Raw genomic sequence first — 20504 nt, 5'->3', positions numbered from 1 at the left:
AAGAGGGCTTCAAGTTTATAAAGAGAAACCTGATCCCAACCTCACTGCAGGAAGATACAGTACAGACCTGACTTTTCTCCTTTGACTTTGAAGACTTCAGTCAGGACGGCGACGTCTTCCTCTGTTTCTGTGCACTCTACAAAATACAAACTCATGTGAACGTGACACAAAATCAGGTGTATTTCCTGTGGAGTCCCAATGAGGGAAAAGAAGTGAAGCTGACAGGACCAGCTGGAGAAACAGATAAAGCAAGTGAGCTACAAATATGTTTTCCGGCCAGGTGTGACGGCTCATGTCTCTAATCCCAGCACTTTGGGAAGCTGAGGTGGGCGGATCACTTGAGCTCAGGAGCTCCAGACCAGCCTGGCCAACAGAGAAACCCCATCTTTACTAAAAATGCAAAAAGTAGCCAGGCGTAGTGGTGCACAGCTACTTGGGAGGCTGAGAGACGCCAGGTTGCAGTAAGAGATCCAGCGCTCCAGCCTGGGCAACAGAGCAATACTCCATCTCAAAAACACAAGCTTTCTTCCATGGTTTAGAACATACAAACAAGAGGAAACAGGTCAGCTATAGGTTTTTTTTTTTTTTTTTTTTTGAGACAGTCTCACTGTTGCCCAGGCTGGAATGCAGTGGCGCAATCTTGGCTCACTGCAACCTCCGCCTCCCGGGTTCAAGTGATTCTCCTGCCTCAGCCTCCCGAGTAGCTGGAATTACAGACATGCGCCACTGCGTCTGGCTAATTTTTGTATTTTTAGTAGAGACGGGGTTTCGTCATGTTGGCCAGGCCGGTCTAGAACTACTGACCTCAGGTGATCCACCCACCTCAGCCTCCCAAAGTGCTGGGATTACAGTGTGAACCACTGTGCCGGGCCAGGTCTGCTTTTATGGTCCAGGAGATATGGTCCAAGATGTTTAGGCTTCCTGACCAGATCACACACACAGCTGCTCACAAACTCCCTGCTTGCCATGAAACGCCTCAGTTTATCAAACATGTCTGCTGAAGGAAGATGGCAAGTTAAACCGCCTGTTGACTTGACCTTATCAATCAGCCCAAGCCCTATTCTATAAAATCTGCAGGAAGCTGTGGTCTCCTGGCAGTGAGTTTCTCCCGTGACAGCCTGCCTGCTGTGGTCTGCCAATGTCTTCTCCTACTTTCTCCAATAAATCTGCCTTTCTTTACATACAATTGTCTTGATAAATTTCTTTACCCGTCGTGCCACCAAGCACTATTCACCCCCATTTCCTGCTGAAGCATGACAGACAGCAGGCTCCACAGTGCCCCCCCAGTCTCACTGGAATTCTTTGTCGAGATTGTGTGCTGGGAATGACATTGGCCACGTCTAGAGAGATGAACAGGGCAAACAATTCCTTCAACCAAGTTACTCACCTGTATTCTACAGAGCCATAACAAGAAATACTTGCTCTATCAAAAGTCAATGTGGGCTAGGTACAGTGGCTTACACCTGTAATCCTAGCACTTTGGGAGGCCGAGGCAGGTGGATCACCTGAGGTCAGGAGTTTGAGACCAGCCTGACAAACACGGCGAGACCCTATGTCTACAAAAAAAAAAAAAAAAAAAAAAAAAAGAAGAAGAAGAAAAAAAAAAAAAAGAAAAAAAAAATTAGCCAGATGTGGTGGTGGGCACCTATAATCCCAGCTACTTGGGAGGCTGAGGCAGGAGAATCGCTTGAATCTGGGAGGTGGAGGTTGTGGTGAGCCAAGATCACGCCATTGCACTCCAGCCTGGGCGACAAGGGAGAAACTCTGAAGACAAAACAAAAATGCTACCAGGAAGATAAAAGGGAACATGAGAGTAAGCAAGGCTGATCTTAAACTGATCACAGGCTGGGTGTGGTAGCTCCCACCTGTAATCCTAGCACTTTGGGAGACCCAGGTAGGCAGATTACTTGAGGTTAGGAGTTCCAGACCAACCTGGCTACCCTGGGGAGACTATCTGTACTAAAAACACAAAAGTTAGCCAGGCATAGTGGTGGGCACCTAGTAGTCCCATACCTGGGGAGGCTGCGGCAGAAACATCCCTTAGAACCTGGGAGGCAGAGATTGCAGTGAGCCGAGATCGAGCCACTGGACTCCAGCCTGCATGACACAGTGAGACTCCATTTCCAGAAAAAACCCAGAAAAAACCTGATCACAAAGTCAGCTCAGACAAGTCACCTACCCGTAAGACTCAATTTTCTGAGTTGTTTAAAGTTGTCTGAACAATGTACCATAAATACATTTATACCTGTCAATTTTTTTTGAGACGGAGTCTCGCTCTATCACCAGGCTGGAGTACGGCGGCACGATCTCAGCTCACTACAACCTCTGCCTCCCAGGTTCAAGGGATTCTCCTGCCTCAGCCTTCTGAGTAGCTGGGACTACAGGTACACGCCACCACACCCAGCTAATTTTTGTATTTTTAGTAGAGACAGGGTTTCACCATGTTGGCCAGGATGGTCTCAATCTCTTGAACTCACGATCCACCCGCCTCAGCCTCCCAAAGTGCTGGGAGATTACAGGTGTGAGCTACCGTGCCTGGCCACCTGTCAACTTGTAAAGAATTTAAAGAAGGCCGCGTGCTGTGGCTCATGCCTGTGATCCCAGCACTTTGGGAGGCTGAAGGGGGCAGATCTCTTGAGGTCAGGAGTTCGAGACCAGCCTGACTGAGATGGTGAAACCTGTCTCTACTAAAAATATAAAAAAAGAAAAAATTAGCTGGGCTTGGTGGCGTGCACCTGTAATCCCAGCTACTTGGGAGGCTGAGGTAGGAGAATCACTTGAACCTGGGAGGCGGAGGCTGCAGTGAACAGGGATGATACCACTGCACTCCAGCCTGGATGACAAGAACAAGGCTTCGTCTCAAAAAAAAAAAAAAAAGGCCGGGCGCGGTGGCTCACGCCTGTAATCCCAGCACTTTGGGAGGCCGAGGCGGGTGGATCACGAGGTCAGGAGATCGAGACTATCCTGGCTAACATGGTGAAACCCCTTCTCTACTAAAAATACAAAAAACTAGCCGGGCGTGGTGGCGGGCGCCTGTAGTCTCAGCTACTTGGGAGGCTGAGGCGGGAGAATGGCGTGAACCCGGGAGGCGGAGCTTGCAGTGAGCTGAGATCACGCCACTGCACTCCAGCCTGGGAGACAGAGCGGGACTCCGTCTCAAAAAAAAAAAAAAAAAATTAGCTGGGTGTGGTGGCAGGCACCTGCAATCCCAGCTACTCAGGAGGCTGAGGCAGGAGTCAGGAGAATCGCTTGAACCTGGGAGGTGGAGGTTGCAGTGAGCAGAGATCGCACCACTGCATTCCAGCCTGGGCGACAGAGAAACTCCATCTCAAAACAAAAACAAACCTGCACCATGCTCCTAACTTTCTACAGACTGGTTCTAATTCTCCGCAACGTTTGTTCTTCCCGCTATGCTTACGGAAGGGAGGTTGGAATTCTCTAGGAGACAGTGGGCAGATTAAGAATAGTGGAGTAAAGATCGGAAAGAGACAGGGTTCTTAAAAGGAACAGGAGAAAGCAGCAAGAAGGGGCAGCTTCCCTCAGCTGACTCCAGCATCGGAGGTCCTGTCACCCACCTAGTGTTCCTGCTTTGAAACGCTCCAGCATTTCCTCCACGTCTACAGGTTGTCTTTCTTTCCGTGTTATCCCTGAAGAAAAAGGGGGGGCATTACTGGCCTGTTGCTGTGCTGGCAGTGGGCCTCCAAGATGGCTCAAGTGCGACCACTGAGTCTCAATAGTTAAGCCTAGATGAGGTAATTTACTAGATTACTAAAAAGTATGTTGACGAGGTACTGGATGTAAAAGTGCAAGTACATTAGGCCATGATCCCAGGTTTAGGTGCCTTTCTGGTGTGAATTCTAAAAGTTCAGAACTCAAGGCGTGAAAAACAGACACACAGACACACACACAGTACTCACGCATAAGGTCACTGGAAAGGCTTTGAGGATTAACTGCCTAATTTTTCTTGAGACAGAGTTTCGCTCCTGTTGCCCAGGCTGGAGTGCAGTGGCGCGATCTCGGCTCACTGCAACCTGCCTCCTGGGTTGAAGTGATTCTCCTGCCTCAGCCTCCTGAGTAGCTGGGACGACGGTCATGGGCCACCATGTCCGGCTAATTTTGTATTTTTAGTACAGACAGGGTTTCTCCATGTTGGTCAGGCTGGTCTCAAGCTCCCAACCTCAGGTTATCTGTCTGCGGGGCCTAACTCCCTAGTTTCTGATGAGGTAGATAAATTTAAAATGAACTGGGAAAGAATATAAGTACAAGGTGGAATCAGTCGGGTGGGGTGGCTCACGCCTGTAATCCCAACACTTTGGGAGGCCGAGGCAGGTGGATCATTAAGTCAGGAGATTGAGACCATCCTGGCCAACAGGGTGAAGCCCCATCTCTACTAAAACACAAAAAATTAGCCGGGCATGGTGGTGCCCAACTGTAGTCCCAGGTACTTGGGAGGCTGAGGCAGGGGAATTGCTTGAACCCAGGAGGCGGAGACTGAAGTGAGCCACGATTGCGCCACTGCGCTCCAGCCTGGCAACAAAGCAAGTGAGACTCAATCTCAAAAAAAAAAAAAAAAGAACAAGGTGGAATCCTAATATCTGCAGCTTAACCCTGGATAATGAAGGGGCGAGTCCATGGAACTCCTGAAAAGATGCTGGGGAGGCAGCTGGACACGGGCATGTGACCCTCAGGACAAAGGCTGGTCTGAGAAGAGCCTTTAGAGTCTTCACCACCAGGCGTGGTGGCTCACACCTGTAATCCCAGCACGTTGTGAGGCTGAGGCAGACAGATCACTTGAGCTCAGGAGTTCGAGACCAGCCTGGCCAACATGGTGAAACCCTGTCTCTACTGAAAATACGAAAATTAGCCAGGTGTGGTGGTAGGCACCTGTAATCCCAGCTACTAGGGAGACTGAGGCAGGAGAAATCTCTTGAATCTGGGAGGCGGAGGCTGCAGTGAGATTGTACCACTGTACTCTAGCCTGGGTGACAGAGCAAGACTGTCTCAAAAAAGGTCTTCATGAGGCTGGGCACGGTGGCTCACACCTAAAATCCCAGCACTTTGGGAGGCTGAGGCAGGTGGATCACGAGGTCAGGAGTTCGAGACCAGCCTGACGAACATGGTGAAATTAGCTAGGTGTGGTGGCGGGTGCCTGTAATCCCCAGCTACTCTGGAGGCTGCGGCAAGAGAATCGCTTGAACCTGGGAGGCGGAGGTCAGGTTACAGTGAGCCAAGATCATGCCACTGCATTCCATCCTGGGCAAAAGAGTAAGACTTTGTCAAAAAAATAAAAATAAAAATAATAATAATAAAATAAAAAGTCTTCATGGCCAGGTGTGGTGAATCATGTCTGTAACCCCAGCACTCTGGGAGGCCAAGGTGGGAGGATCACTTGAGACCAGGAGTTTGACACCGTATCTGGCAACACAGTGAAACTGTCCCCACCAAAAATACAAATATTAGTCAGGTGTGGCAGGGCACACCTGTAGTTCCAGCTACTCAGGAGTCTGAGGTAAAAGGATCTCTGGAGCCTGGAAGGTTGAGGCTGCAATGAGCTACGATTGTGCCACCGCAATCAAGCCAGGGCAACAGAGCAAGAACCCATCTCAAAAAAAAAAAAAAATCTTCAGGATATAAATAGCTGGTAAGGGCCAGGTGTCATGGCTCACACCTGTACCCCAGCACTTTGGGAGGATAAGGTGGGAGGACTGATTAAGTTTAGTAATTCGAGACCAGCCTGGGCAACATAGCAAGACCTTGTCTCTACAAAAAGTGAAAAAATTAGCCAGGTGGGGTGGCAAGTGCCTGTGGTCCCAGCTACTCAGGAGGCTGAGGCAGGAGGATTGCCTAAGCCTGGGTGGTCAGGGCTGCAGTGAGCCATGATTGCACCACTGCACTCCAGCCTAAGTGACAGAGTGAAGTCCCGTTTCAAAAAAAAAAAAAAAAAAAAAGCCAGGTGTGGTAACTCACTCACACCTACAATTCCAGCACTTTGGGAGGCTGAGGTGGGCAGATCACTTGAGGTCAGGAGTTCAAGACGAGCCCGGCCAACATAGTGAAACCCCATCTCTATACATCTCTATAAAAACCACAACAATCTAGCCAGGCCTGGTGGTGGGTGCCTGTAATCCCAGCTACTCCAGAGGCTGAGGCAGGAGAATTGCTTGAAGCTGGGAGGCGGAGGTTGCAGTCAGCTGAGATTGTGCCACTGCACTCCAGCCTAGGCGACAGAGCAAGGCTCCATCTCAAAAAAGAAGTCTCTAGCTTATCCACTTTCAAAGGCCAAGCTTACCCTTCCCCACTTTGTATGTATTTATAGATTTCCAACAAATGCTATCGTGTTTCAGCTTCCCAGGGCTTACTGCTACCCACCTGTGTGACCGGCTCCGTCCTGGGAGCAGGGATGAGAAGTCCGGCATTTCTTTACATTCTTAGTAGTCAGCAGCCTCTTCTTAAAACAAAGCCCCAAGTCCTCAAATCTCACATGAAGAATAAAAGTCATAAATGAGTAACTTACCTAATGATAAAGGCTTGTTTTTATTAAATGATTTCAAAGCTGCTTCTGAAAAAGGAAAACGGGGGGGGGGGGAGATTTGCATTTTAATATAAACTCAAGATTTTATCACCTTCATAAAAGACAACACTTAGAGCTGGGCGCGGTGGCTCAAGCCTGTAATCCCAGCACTTTGGGAGGCCGAGACGGGCGGATCACAAGGTCAGGAGATCGAGACCATCCTGGCTAACACGGCAAAACCCCGTCTCTACTAAAAACACAAAAAACTAGCCGGGCGAGGTGGCGGGCGCCTGTGGTCCCAGCTACTCGGGAGGCTGAGGCAGGAGAATGGCGGGAACCCGGGAGGCGGAGCTTGCAGTGAGCTGAGATCTGGCCACTGCACTCCAGCCTGGGCGACAGAGCGAGACTCCGTCTCAAAAAAAAAAAAAAAAAAAAAAAAAAAAAAAAAAAGACAACACTTAGAACTGGATCACTTGGTCTTTTATATCCTCCCAGTTCAAAATGCTTGCATCTTTTTTTTTTTTTTTTTTGAGATAGTCTCACTCTGTCACCCAGGCTGGAGTGGCAAGATCTTGGCTCACTGCAACCTCCGTCTCCCAGGTTCAAGTGATTCTGCTGCCTCAGCCTCCTGAGTAGCTGGGACTACAGGCACGCACCACCATGCCTGGCTAAGTTTTATATTTTTAGTACAGATGGGGTTTCACCATTTTGGCCAGGCTGGTCTCAAACTCCTGACATCATGATCCGTCTACCTTGGCCTCCCAAAATGCTGGGATTACAGGCATGAGCCACCGCTCCCGGCCGCTTATATCTTTTAGCCAGCATCCTTAGATCTGCAGATAGGATCAACGCACTCAAGCCTTAGCACAATCTTCTTTGTAGTTTTAGCCTTTTTCCAGAAGATTGGCTTAGTCTGCCCACCGTGGTCACTCTGCTTCCTGGCGTAACACTGCTTCCCCTGGGCACACCAAAAGCCTTGCCCTGTGTCACTCTGTGGGGATGGTGCTTGCCACACCTCTTACAGAAAGTCCGGTGGGTTTTAGGAACATTCACCATGTTTGTGTGAGCGCGATCGGCACAGAAAGAAACTCTGCATCTTTTTCAGAGCCCAGACCCTCGTAAGTTTACAACTCTCTGGGTTTCCTCCTTCTATTTTCAAACTTGTAACATCCGGAGGCCAGCTAGAGGTAAAAACCCTTGGCTGGGCATGGTTGCTCACGCCTGTAATCCCAACACTGGGAGGCCGAGGTGGGCAGATCGAGGTGGGCAGATCACCTGAGATCGGGAGTTTGAGATCAGTCTGGCCCACATGGTGAAGCCCCATCTCTACTAAAATACAAAAATTAGCGAGCATGGTGGTAGGCGCCTGTAATCCCAGCTGCTTGGGAGGCTGAGGCAGGAGAACCACTCCTTCCCGGGAGGCGGAGGTTGCAGTGAGCCGAGACCGTGACATTCTACTCTAGCCTGGGTGACGAGTGAAACTTCGTCTCAAAAAAAAAAAAAAAAAAAAGGAAAAAAAGGGCCGGGCCCGGTGGCCCGGTTACAAGCCTGTAATCCCAGCACTTTGGGAGGCCGAGACGGGTGGATCACAAGGTCAGGAGACCGAGACCATCCTGGCTAACACGGTGAAACCCCGTCTCTACTAAAAAATACAAAAAACTAGCCGGGCGAGGTGGCGGGCGCCTGTAATCCCAGCTACTCGGAGGCTGAGGCAGGAGAAGGGTGTAAACCCGGGTGGCGGAGCTTGCAGTGAGCTGATATCTCCACACTGCCCTCCAGCCTGGGCGACAGAGCGGAGACTCCGTCTCAAAAAAAAAAAAAAACAAAACCAAAAACCCTCACCCATCCATTAAAGATAGGAAATATGCTAAGAAGTGATCTCCAACTGAAATAAAACTGGCAATTTTTACAGAAGACAGGATTTCCTTAAGGTTGAAGAGTATTCCATTGTGTAATTAATACCAATTTTTTTTTTTGAGAGGGAGTCTTGCTCCGTCACCCAGGCTGGAGTGAAATGGTACAATCTCAGCTCACTGCAACCTCCAACTCCCTGGTTCCAGCGATCCTCTTGCCTCAGCTTCCCAAGTAGCTGGGACTACAGGCACCCACCACCATGCCTGGCTAATTTTTTTGTATTTTTAGTAGAGACAGGGTTTCCCCACGTTGGCCAGGCTGCTCTCAAACTCCTGGCCTCAAGTGATCCACCCGCCTTGGTCTCCTAAAGTGATGGGATTACAGGCGTGAGCCACCGTGCCCAGCCTACCATGTTTCCTTTTTGAGGCTTGGGGTCCCAATAATCTCGTAACCCAGGCAGTAGGCAGTGTACCCAACGGGCACCACATTTTCCATTTATCCAGTGATGGTCACTTAGACTGACTTTGTATCTTGGTAACTGTAAATAAGGCTGCACTGGCCAGGCACTGTGGCTCATGTTTCTGATCCCAGGACTTTGGGAAGCCAAGTCAGGAGGATCAGCTGAGCCCACAGGAGTTTCAGACCAGCCTCGGCAACATGGTGAAACCCTGTCTCTACAAAAAAATACCAAAGATCAGCGAGGTGTGGTGGGAGGCTATAGTGGCAGGATTGCTCGAGTCTGGGAGGTCGAGGCTGCAATGAGCTATGATTGCCCCACTGTACTCCAGCCTGAGCCACAAGGCGAGACCCCGTTTCAAAAAACAGTATAGCCAGGTGGCGGCTCACGCCTGTAATTCCAACACATTGGGAGACTGAGGCGGTTTGATCACGCAATCAGGAGTTCAAGAGCAGCCTGTCCAACATAGTGAAATCCCGTCTCTATTAAAATACAAAATTTAGCCAGGGACAGTGGCAGGTGCCTGTATAATCCCAGCTACTCAGGAGGCTGATGCAGGAGAATCGCTTGAACCCGGGGGGCGGATGAACTGAGATTGCGCCACTGCACTCCATCCTGCACGACAGAGTGAGACTCGTCTCAAACAAACAAAAAGTGTAAAATAAAGTTGTGGGGTAGAAAGTAGAGTTGTTTTGGCCGGGCGCGGTGGCTCAAGCCTGTAATCCCAGCACTTTGGGAGGCCGAGACGGGCGGATCACGAGGTCAGGAGATCGAGACCATCCTGGCTAACACGGTGAAACCCCGTCTCTACTAAGAAATACAAAAAACTAGCCGGGCGCGGTGGCGGCGCCTGTAGTCCCAGCTACTCGGGAGGCTGAGGCAGGAGAATGGCGGGAACCCGGGAGGCGGAGCTTGCAGTGAGCTGAGATCCGGCCACTGTACTCCAGCCTGGGCGACAGAGCAAGACTCCGTCTCAAAAAAAAAAAAAAAAAAAAAAAGTAGAGTTGTTTTAAATGCACTAGCTGGCTGGGTGCAGTGGCTCACGCCTGTAATCTCAACATTTTGGGAGGCCAAAGTAGGCAGATCACGAGGTCAGGACAGAGACTATCCTGGCTAACATGGTGAAACCCCATCTGTATTTAAAACACAAATAAAATCAGCCAGGCATGGTGGGACGTGCTTGTAATTCTGGCTACTCGGGAGGCTGAGGCAGGAGAATCACTTGAACCCAGGAGGCGGAGGCTGCAGTGAGCCGAGATCATGCCACTGCACCCCAGCCTGGGTGACAGAGCGAGATCCTCTCTCAAGAGAGAAATAACCACAGTTCATGTGCATCTTATTGTAATTTTTAATTGTCTTTGCCCCCATTATTTTTGATCTGGGATTGGTTAAATCCACAGATATGTCAGGCCAACGGTACGATCCCTGAAAGGGATTACACCTTCTGAAAGTACTGGCCTTCTGAAAGTCCTGGAGAGGTCGCCTGCTTCCTCCTAGGACACAGTGCGCACCGATTTCTGCTCACCTCTGAGTTCGTCCTTTGCTCTCTCAGACAGATCCACTCGATGCATCTTTTCAAAGACCTGGATGGTCGCCAACTCCGTCCAGTAGCTGTGACAGTGGCTGATGAGGATTTCCGCCAGTTGCTTCCCATCCGCCTCGTCTACCTCCTTCTGGGGGATCTTCTGGACCTCATTTCCCAGGGAGACTGTCCTGAGCAGAGACTTGAACTTGCTCAGCTCATCCTGGCTGAGCTGCTCCAGGAGAGCCTGCAGGTTGAAGTTCACCTGGGTCGAAGACACCATCTTGTCCCACGTGGGAGTTCTGAGGAGAATTAAGGGAGGAATGGAGAGGGATGGTGATCAGCACTCCTGTCTCAGTGCCAGTCCCCTCGGTGCCATGAACAAGGGAACTCTCACATTACCCTGCTTCTTCAAGAACAAACTCCCAGCCTGGGCAACACAGTGAGACCCCCATCTCCACAAAAAATAAGTTAGCAGTGGGTGGTGGTGCATGCCTGTAGTCCCAGCAGCTCAGGAGGCCGAGGTGGGAGGATCGCTTGAGCCTGGGAGATTGAAACTGCAGTGAGGCTTGATGGTGCCACTGCACTCCCATCTGGGCAACAGAGTGAAACCTCATCTCGTTTTACTTTTATTTACTTATTTTTGAGATAGTTTCACTCTGCTGCCCAGGCTGGAGTACAGTGGTATGATCTCAGCTCATTGCAACCTCCGCCTCCCAGGTTCAAACAATTCTCCTGCCTCAGTCTTCCGAGTAGCTGGGATTATGGGCACCCACCACCACACTCAGCTACTTTATTTATTTTTTTTGAGACGGAGTGTCACTGTCACCCTGGCTGAAGTGCACTGCTATAATCTCAGCTCGCTGCAACCTCCACCTCCCGGATTCAAGCAATTCTCCTGCCTCAGCCACCCGTGCAGCTGGGATTACAGGTGTTCACCACTATGCCCAGCTAATTTTTGTATTTTTAGTAGAGATGGGGTTTCACCAAGTTGGCCAGGTTGGTCTCGAACTCCTGACCTCCTAATTCACCCACCTCGATGCCCAGCTAGTTATTTTCATTGCAAAATAACCAGCTACTGTTAGGGTTTTCCCTGAGGGACTGCTCAGGCTCTAAAAGTTAGCCTATGAAGTAAAAACACTCTCTCATTACAACAAAGTAGTAACACAACAATGAAAGGACAAGCACAGATCGGATGAGGAAGTGGAAAGCTATGTGGATCACCCAGGAGATAAGACACTTCATGAAAACTGGGGTGAATGTGAAAATGCAAACACACAGCCAGGCACGGTGGCTCACGCCTGTAATCCCAGCACTTTGGGAGCTGAGGCAGGTGGATCATGAGGTTAGGAGATCAAGACCATCCTGGCTAAAACAGTGAAACCCCGTCTCTACTAAAAATACAAAAAATTAGCCGAGTGTGGTGGTGGGCACCTGTAGGCCCAGCTACCCGGGAGGCAGAGCTTGCAGTGAGCTGAGATGGCGCCACTGCACTCCAGCCTGGGCGACAGAGTGAGACTTCATCTCAAAAAAAAAAAAAAAAGAAAATGCACACACATGGAGACCTCTCAGGAGTGATCCAGGACTTCGCTTCGCCCTCTGGTCTTGCAGTGGCAAAGACAATGGTTTGTCAAGCATTTGAGGAGCAGTGGCCTCAGGCTAGGGTGGGGCAGCGAAGCTGGGGCAGAGAGGCCTCAGCAATTCACTGTGCTGGTGTGCTAGGGTTTGCTTTTTTGAGACAGAGTTCAAAAAACTCCCCAGGCTCGAGTATAATAGTGCAATCTCGGTTCTCTGTAACCTCCGCGTCCCAGGTTCAAGCGACCCTCCTGCCTCAGCCTCTTGAGTAGCTAGGATTGCAGGTATCGGCCACCACGCTAGGCTAATTTCTGTAATTTTAGTAGAGATGGGGTTTTGCCATGTTGGCCAGGCTGGTCTCGAACTCCTGACCTCAAGAGATCTGAACCACCTCAGCCCTGCAAGGTGTTGGGATCACAGGCATGAGCCACCGCATCTGGCCAACACTGTTTATTATCTAACCACTCTTTTTGGCTCTGGCCACTCCCCAGGTGGGTTGGATTCACACAGAATAAATGGAAAACAAAGAGCTAGTGAATGGAGGTTACTTAAATGGAAGTAAAATGGCAAGTTTAATTAAAACAGGCTTGAGGCTGGGCCGGGTGGCTCATGCCTGTAATCCCAGCACTTTGGGAGGCTGAGGTGGGTAGATTGCCAGAGGTCAGGAGCTCGAGACTGTCAGGCCTCTGAGTCCAAGCCGAGCCATCACATCCCCTGTGACTTGCACATATATACGCCCACCTGGATGGCCTGAAGTAACTGAACAATCACTAAAGTGAAAATGCTCTGTCCCTGCCTTAACTGATGACATTCCACAACAAAAGAAGTGCAAATAGCCAGTCCTTGCCTTAGCTGAGGACATTCCACCACAAAAGAAGTTAAAATGGCCAGTCCTTGTCTTAACTGATAACATTCCACCACAAAAGTGCAAATAGTCGGTCCTTGCCTTAACTGATGACATTCCACCACAAAAGAAGTTAAAATGGCCGGTCCTTGCCTTAAATGATGACATTACCTCGTGAAATTCCTTCTCCTGGCTCATCCTGGCTCAAAAAGCTCCCCCACTGAGCACCTTGTGACCCCCACTCCTGCCCGCCAGAGAACCCGCCTTTGACTGTAATTTCCCTTTACCCACCCAGATCCTATAAAACGGCCCCACCCCTATCTCCCTTCACTGACACACTTTTCGGACTCAGCCCGCCTGCACCCAGGTGATTAAAAAGCTTTATTGCTCACACAAAGCCTGTCTGGTGGTCTCTTCACATGGACGCGCATGACAGAGACCAGCCTGGCCAATATGATGAAACCCCGTCTCTACTAAAAGTACAAAAATTAGTCGGGCGTGGTGACACATGCCTGTAGTCCTGGCTACTTGGGAGGCTGAGGCAGGAGAATCGCTAGAACCCAGGAGTGGGAGGCCGAGGGTGTGGTGAGCCATTGAACTCCAGCCTGGGGCAACAAGAGTGAAACTGTCTCAAAAAAAAAAAAAAAAGGCTTGAAGATGAGTTAGAGGTGGAGCCTGGTCTCAGGACACAGGTGTGTGGCTTTTACTTTACTGAAGCTGGCTGGGGACCGTGGCTCACACCTGTAACCCCAGCACTTTGGGAAGCCAAGGCGGGAGGATTGCTTGGAGTTTCAGACCAGCCTGGCCAACATGGCAAAACTCTGTCTCTACAAAAAAAGCAAACAAACAAACAAAAAAGCGCTGGGCATAGTGGCATGCACCTGTAGTCCCAGCTACTCAGGACACTGAGGTGGGAGGATCACCTGAGCTAGGGAAGTTAAGGCTGCAGTGAGCTGTGATCGCACCACTGCACTCTAGCCTGGTAAAACAAAAACACAACACTGGGGGTGGTGGCTGACGCTTGTAATCCCCGCACTTTGGGAAGCTGGGGTGGCTCACACCTGTAATACCAGCACTTAGGGAGGCCGAAGCGGGAGGATCACCTGAGGTCTGGAGCTTGAGACCAGCCTGGCCAACATAGTGAAACCCTCTATCGACTAAAAATACGAAAACTAGCTGGACATGGTGACAGGCGGCTGTAGGCCCAGCTACTTAGGAGGTACGAGAATTGCTTGAACCTGGGAGGTGGAGGTTGCAGTGAGCTGAGGTAGCGCCATTGCGCTCCAGCCTGGGAAACAGAGCTACTTTGTCTCAACAACAACAAAATTATATATATATAGTAGTAGCAACAAAAACTTTACAGAAAGGGTGTAACACCTCTCTATATGTGAATAACAACTAGCATAGGTATTTGCATAAGACTCAGGTCCAGAAGCTGGAATAGAATGAGGATAAGAGGCTCCACCACCTCAATGAATAAAAGACAATACCTTCTGTTAAGAGGACTCATTAGACACAACCTCAGCACCGCCCAGGACTCCACACACAGCAACCACAGCATCTGACCTGTTCCATTTTTGTTTTTTGAGCTCTATTCTAAATCCCCCAAGAGAACAGAAATAAAAGCACACAAACTTATCCTCTTATGAACCAATGTAAACTAGAGACACTCTAGATCTAAGCATCTGCTACTCTTTCCCAAGTCAGAACTACTGCATTTTTTTTTTTTTGAGAGAGTTTCTCTCTTGCTGCCCAGGCTGGAGTGCAGTGGCACGACCTCGGATCCCCGCAACCTCCGCCTCCCGGGTTCAAGGGATTCTCCTGCCTCAGCCTGAGGAAAGAGAGACCCTCTCATATTGTTTTATACTCAGTACTTGTTTCAAGAAAAAAAACCGGGAGGTAAAACCAAAGACAGGCAGCCCGGCACCAAGCCCAGAACCAGGCCTGGGTTTGCCTGGCCTAAACCCAGTAAGTAGTTAAAAATCAACTCATGACTTAGAAACCCATGTTCCGGACGTTGTAGGGAAGAACATTGTGATACTCCCTGCCCTGTTGTTTCTGACTACCAGTGCATGAAACCCCCGTCCCGTATCCCCTAGATTGCTTAATCACAACCCTTTCATATGAAATCTTTAGTGTTGTGAGCCCTTAAAAGGGACAGAAATTGTGCACTTGGAGAGCTCGGATTTTAAGGCAGTAGCTGGCCGATGCTCCCAGCTGAGTAAATCCCTTCCTGCTACAACTCGGTGTCTGAGAGGTTTGGTCTGTGGCTGGTCCTGCTATAAGCCCCCCAAGTAGCTGGGATTACAGGCATGCTCCACCATGCCCACCTCATTTTATACTTTTAGTGGAGACGGGGTTTCTACATGTTGGTCATCACCTCAGGTGATCTGCCCGCCTTGCCCTCCCAAAGCGCTGGTATTACAGGTGTGAGCCACTGAGACCGGCAGAACCACTGAACTTCTAACAGAAGATTTAGGCCTGGGACGGTGGCTCTTGCCTGTAATTCCAGCACTTTGGGAGTCTGAGGCAGTAAGATCTCTGGAGCCCGGAAGTTAGAGACCAGCTTGGGCAACATACTAACACCCTACATCTAGTGAGTCTCTACAAATAGTGATAATATTATTTAGCCATAACAGATGTGGTGGCACCCTCCCACGGTCCCAGCTACTTCAGAGGCTCAGGTGCGAGGATTGCTTGCGCCCAAGAGGTCAAGGCTTCAGTGAGCTGAGATCCTGCCACAATGCTCCAGCCTAGGTAACAGAGTAAGACCCTCAAAAAAGAAAACAAACAAACAAAAAACGAAAAAAGACAACTCCAGGTTCCAGCAAGAAAAGAAAAGCTATTCAATGTTTTCCAAGCATGGTGGCTCACGCCTGTAGTCCCAGCTATTCAGGAGGTTAAGGCATGAAAAAATCGCTTGAACCTGGGAAGTGTTCAAGCTTGAACCTGATTGCACCACTGCGCTCCAGTCTGGCCGACAGGGCAAGACCGTCTCCCCGCCAAGAAAAAAAAAAAAAAAAAAAAGAAGACCGGGCGCAGTGGCTCACGCCTGAAATCCCAGCACTTTGGGAGGTCGAGGCGGGTGGCTCACAAGGTCAGGAGATCGAGACTATCCTGGCTAACACGGTGAAACCCAGTCTCTACCAAAAAATGCAAAAAATTAGCCGGGCGTGGTGGCGGCGCCTGTAGTCCCAGCTACTCGGGAGGCTGAGGCAGGAGAATGGCGGGAACCCGGGAGGCGGAGTTTGCAGTGAGCCGAGATCTCCCCACTACACCCCAGCCTGGGCGACACAGCAAGACTCTGTCTCAATTTAAAAAAAAAAAAAAAGAGGAGACATTTTACGAACTGTGGAATGGAGAAAGAAAGAAATGAAGTTGCAGAGTTGCCGGAGAGATACTCACCTCGTAACACCTGGCACCACTCCCCGGCGGCACTGAGGGATGGAGGCTGAGAAAGCGCTAATAAAAAGGCTCCTCTCGGCCGCAGCCCTGTGATTGGCCCTCGGGGCGTAAACCCTGCTGAGCACTTCCTGTATCCGCCGGAATTACTGAAAGGTCGGGGGGCGGGGGTCAATGCCTGACCTGAGCTTCCGGTTCTGCACCTGTGGTTCTCAATCTAGGCTGCCTGTTAAACTTACCCATCTGGGGCCTCATTTCAAAGCACGAACGCCCAGAGATGCTGGTTGATGAGTTAAACTGCGGCTGCCCAGACCCTGGAGTTCTTTAAAGAGTCCCAGATAATTGTGATTGCCGCTGAGGATCACCGCTTAGAAGCCTCAGCTGTGACTGGCTACCTTCTCCCACCACCCCAAGTATATTAATAAAAATCCAACCGCATTTCAAGTGAACTATCAATGACACGTCAACTACGAGACACATGAAAAGCACCAAGTTCATCGGTTTTACACTCACAGTATTATTATTTTTAATGGAGTCTTGTTTAGTTGCCCAGGCTGGAGTGCAATGGCGTGATCTCGGCTCCTTGCAGCCTCCGCCTCCCGGGTTCGAGCGATTCTCCTGCCTCAGCCACCCGAGTAGCTGGGATTACAGGCATGCGCCGCAACGCCTGGCTAATTTTTCAATTTTTTTTTTTTTTTTTTAAACGGAGTCTCCCTCTGTCACCCAGGCTGGAGTGCAATGGCGCGATCTCGGCTCACTGCAAGCTCCGCCTCCCGGGTTCCCGCCATTCTCCTGCCTCAGCCTCCCGAGTAGCTGGGACCACAGGCGCCCCCACCACACCCGGCTAATTTTTTTTTTTTTTTTTTTGTATTTTTTGTAGAGACGGGGTTTCACCGTGTTAGCCAGGATGGTCTCCATCTCCTGACCTCGTGACCCACCTGCCTCGGCCTCCCAAAGTGCTGGGATTACAGGCCTGAGCCACCGTGCCGGGCCGAATTTTTTTTTAGTAGAGACGGAGTTTTGCCATGCTGCCCAGGCTGATCTCAAACTCCTGACCTCAGGTGATCCACCAGTCTCAGCCTCTTAAAGTGCTGGGATTACAGGTGTGACCCACCGTGCCTGGCTGGCAGTATTAATTTTGTAAACATATAAATAAGACTAAAAAGTTGAGTTTTATTGCTTTTTTTCATGTTTTTTTTTGTTTTGCTTTTTTTTTTTTTTTGGAGACAGAGTCTCACTGTCGCCTGGGCTGGAGTGCAGTGGCACCATCTCGGCTCACTGCAACCTCCTCCTCTAGAGTTCAAGCGATTCTCCTGCCTCAGCCTCCTGAGTAGCTGGGATTACAGGCGTGTGCCACTGCACCCGGCTAATTTTTGTATTTTTAGTAGAGATGGGGTTTGACCATGTTTGGCCAGGTTGGTCTTGAACTCCCAACCTCAGGTAATCTACCCACCTCGGCCTCCCAAAGTGCTAGGATTACAGGCATGAGCCACTGTGCCTAGCCTTTTTATTTTTATTTTTTTGTATTTTTAGTAGAGACGAGGTTTCACTATGTTGGCCAGGCTGGTCTCAAACTCCTGACCTAGTGATCTGCCCGCCTCGGCCTCCCGAAGTGTTTGGATTGCAGGCAGGAGCCACCGTGCCCGGCCTTTTCCATGTTTTAGAACCAATATATGTATATGTACATCTATATTTCTTTCCTTTTTGTTTTTTTCTTTTTGAGATAGGGTCTCACTGTCACCTAGGCTGGTGTGCAGTGGCACAATCATAGCTCACTGAAGGCTACAGGCATACGGCATCATGTCTTACTAGATTTTTGTATTTTTTGTAGAGACGGGGGTCTCACTATGTTGCCCAGGCTGGTCTCAACCCCATGGGCTTAAGCAATCTTCCTACCACGGCCTCCCGAAGTGCTGGGATTTCCAGCGTGAACCACCATGCTTGACCCTGTGTTTACTTATTAGGTTCTCTAAACTTTGCTACACAGTAGTGATTGCCATGACCTTACCCATTTTTCACATTCTTTGAGAAAATGAAGGCAAGGTATATTTAGAAAACCTGCCTGAGATCTTGAAGGTCACGAACAGCTGTCAGCTTCTGGAAGCCCAGCTCTTCACTGCTGCGCTCAGTTGCCAATCCTAGGAAGAATAAGGAAGTGAGGGGCCAGGTGTGGTGGTTCACTCCTGTAATCCCAGCACATTGGGAAGCCGAGGCAGGTGGATCACCTGAGGTCGGGCAGTTTGAGACCAGCCTGACCAACATGGTGAAACCCCGTGTGTACTAAAAATACACAAAACATTAGCTGGGCGTGGTGGCAGGTGCCTGTAATTCCAGCTATTCTGGAGGCTGAGGCAGGAAAATTGCTTGAACCTGGGAGGCAGAGGTTGCCGTGAGCTGAGATTGCGCCATTGCATTCCAGCCTGGACAACAAGAGCAAAACTCTGTCTCAAAAAAAAAAAAAAAAAAAAAAAAGTGAGGGATGGAGGGAATAGGAAGGATGAATGAAAATGTGCCAGGAGCAGTTTTCAGACCACATTTCAGTGAATTATTTTTCTTTTTTTTTTTTTTTGAGATGGAGTTTCGCTCTTGTCACCCAGGCTGGAGTGCAATGGTGTGATCTCGGCTCACTGCAACCTCTGCCTGCCAGGTTCTTGTGATTCTCCTGCCTCAGACTCCTGTGTAGCTGGGATTACAGGCAGACACCACCACAGCCGGCAAATTTTGTATTTTTATTAGAGACGGGGTTTCACCATACCGTGTTGGCCAGGCTGTTCTTGAACTCCTGACCTCAGGTGATCCACCTGCCTTAGCCTCCCAAAGTGCTGGGATTACAGGCATGAGCCACTTCCCCCCACCTTTTTCTACTTTCTTAATATGGACACCGTACCATAATTTGGAGATACCTTTTTTTTTTTTCCTTTTTGAGACAGAGTCAAGCTCTGTTGCCCAGGCTGGAGTGCAGTGGCGCGATCTCGGCTCACTGCAATCTCTGCCTCCTGGGTTCAAGCAATTCTCCTGCCTCAGCCTCCTGGGTAGCTGGGATTATAGGCGCCTGCCACCATGCCAGGCTAATTTTTAGCAGAGATAGTATTTCACCATGTTGGCCAGGCTCTTCTTGAACTCCTGATCTCAGATCCACCTGCCTTGGCTTCCCAAAGTGCTGGGATTACAGGTGTGAACCACCATGCCCAGTCACAGTGCCTTTTTTAAAAAAAAATGTATTTTCTTTTATTTATTTATTTTGAGACAGAGTCTCGCTGTTGTTGCACAGGCTGGAGTGCAGTGGCATGATCTTGGCTCACTGCAACCTCTGCCTCCCAGGTTCAAGTGATTCTCCCGCCCTAGCCTTCCAAGCAGGTGGGATTACAGGTTCCCGCCACCATACCAAGCTAATTTTGTACTTTTAGTAGAGACAGTGTTTCACCACCTTGGCCAGGCTGGTCTCGGACTCCTGACCTCAGATGATCTACCCACCTGGGCGTCCCAAAGTGATGGAATTACAGGCGTGAGACACCGTGCCCGGCCCCCTCCCCCTCTTTTTTAAATAGAGACTGGGTCTCCCTTTGTACACCAGGCTGGTCTTGAACTCCTGGGCTCCATGGCCCTCCCGCCTTGACCTCCCAAAGTACTGAGATTATAGGTGTGAACCACTATGCCTGGCCCATTTTTTATATTTTAATATAAATATTTACATTTATAAGTTTCTATCAGTGCAACACACATTTCAACAGCTATTTCACCACCACTCAGTTCTAACATTTTAAAAAATACCCTTTGTTATTTCTTCTTTGACCTATGAATTATATAGAATTTTTTTTAAGACTCAAACACATGGGACTAAGAAATTATCTTTTGTAATTCTTGCTAAATTATGTTCTATTGAGGAAATTGAGACTGAAATGGTAAGTAGCAACCCCAAGATCACATAACTCATGGGTGGCTAGGGAGAAGGATGGATTTAAACAGGCTTCTGGCTGAGCGTGGTGGCTCATGGCTGTAATCCCAGCACTTTGGGAGGCCGAGGTGGGTGGATCACTTGAGGTCAGGAGCTCGAGACCAGCCTGGTCAACATGGTGAAATCCCGTCTGTACTAAAAATACAAAAGTTAGCTGGGTGTGGCAGCAGGTGCCTGTAATCCCAGCTATTCAGGAGGCTGAGGGAGGAGAATTGCTTGAACCCAGGAAGGGGAGGTCACAATAAGCCGAGATCTCGCCACTGCACTCCAGCCTGGGCAATAGAGGGAGACAAGGTCTCAAAACAAAACAAAACAAACCCCAGACTTCTGTTGGAATAAATGAGTTTGGTTCGGGTAGATGGAGCCTGCAAAGGCGTTTGGAGA

General features: G+C 49.5%; 2 protein-coding genes and 1 long non-coding RNA gene across 7 annotated transcripts in view; 1 reads left to right on the top strand and 2 right to left on the bottom strand.

Annotated features, from left to right (window-relative positions):
* Positions 1 to 16393, bottom strand: part of NLRP2 (NLR family pyrin domain containing 2) — a 31837-nt gene extending 15444 nt beyond the window's left edge. For 2 of the 5 annotated variants that reach the window (XM_077976033.1, XM_077976032.1), the window contains exons 1-5: positions 16169 to 16393; positions 10348 to 10646; positions 6515 to 6559; positions 3576 to 3647; positions 68 to 136 (exon numbers count right to left, since the gene is read on the bottom strand). In XM_077976033.1, coding sequence (XP_077832159.1) covers positions 68 to 136; positions 3576 to 3647; positions 6515 to 6559; positions 10348 to 10627 — 466 coding nt within the window. In that variant the 5' untranslated portion in view covers positions 10628 to 10646; positions 16169 to 16393. 5 annotated transcript variants of the gene reach the window in all.
* Positions 575 to 3488, bottom strand: LOC144337356 (uncharacterized). Its single transcript, XR_013410397.1, has 4 exons — positions 3306 to 3488; positions 1866 to 2047; positions 976 to 1463; positions 575 to 687 (listed from the first exon to the last, which is right to left on the bottom strand). It is a non-coding gene; the product is annotated as an uncharacterized LOC144337356 (long non-coding RNA).
* NLRP7 (NLR family pyrin domain containing 7) overlaps positions 16381 to 20504 on the top strand; it is a 39068-nt gene continuing 34944 nt past the window's right edge. Inside the window, exon 1 of the mRNA XM_077976025.1 lies at positions 16381 to 16578. The gene's annotated coding sequence lies outside the window, so the exon portion shown is untranslated. The remainder of the gene's footprint in view (positions 16579 to 20504) is intronic.

This window comes from Macaca mulatta, chromosome 19 (assembly GCF_049350105.2).
Source record: "Macaca mulatta isolate MMU2019108-1 chromosome 19, T2T-MMU8v2.0, whole genome shotgun sequence".
Lineage (NCBI taxonomy): Eukaryota > Metazoa > Chordata > Mammalia > Primates > Cercopithecidae > Macaca > Macaca mulatta.
This window is presented reverse-complemented; position numbering and strand designations above follow the sequence as displayed.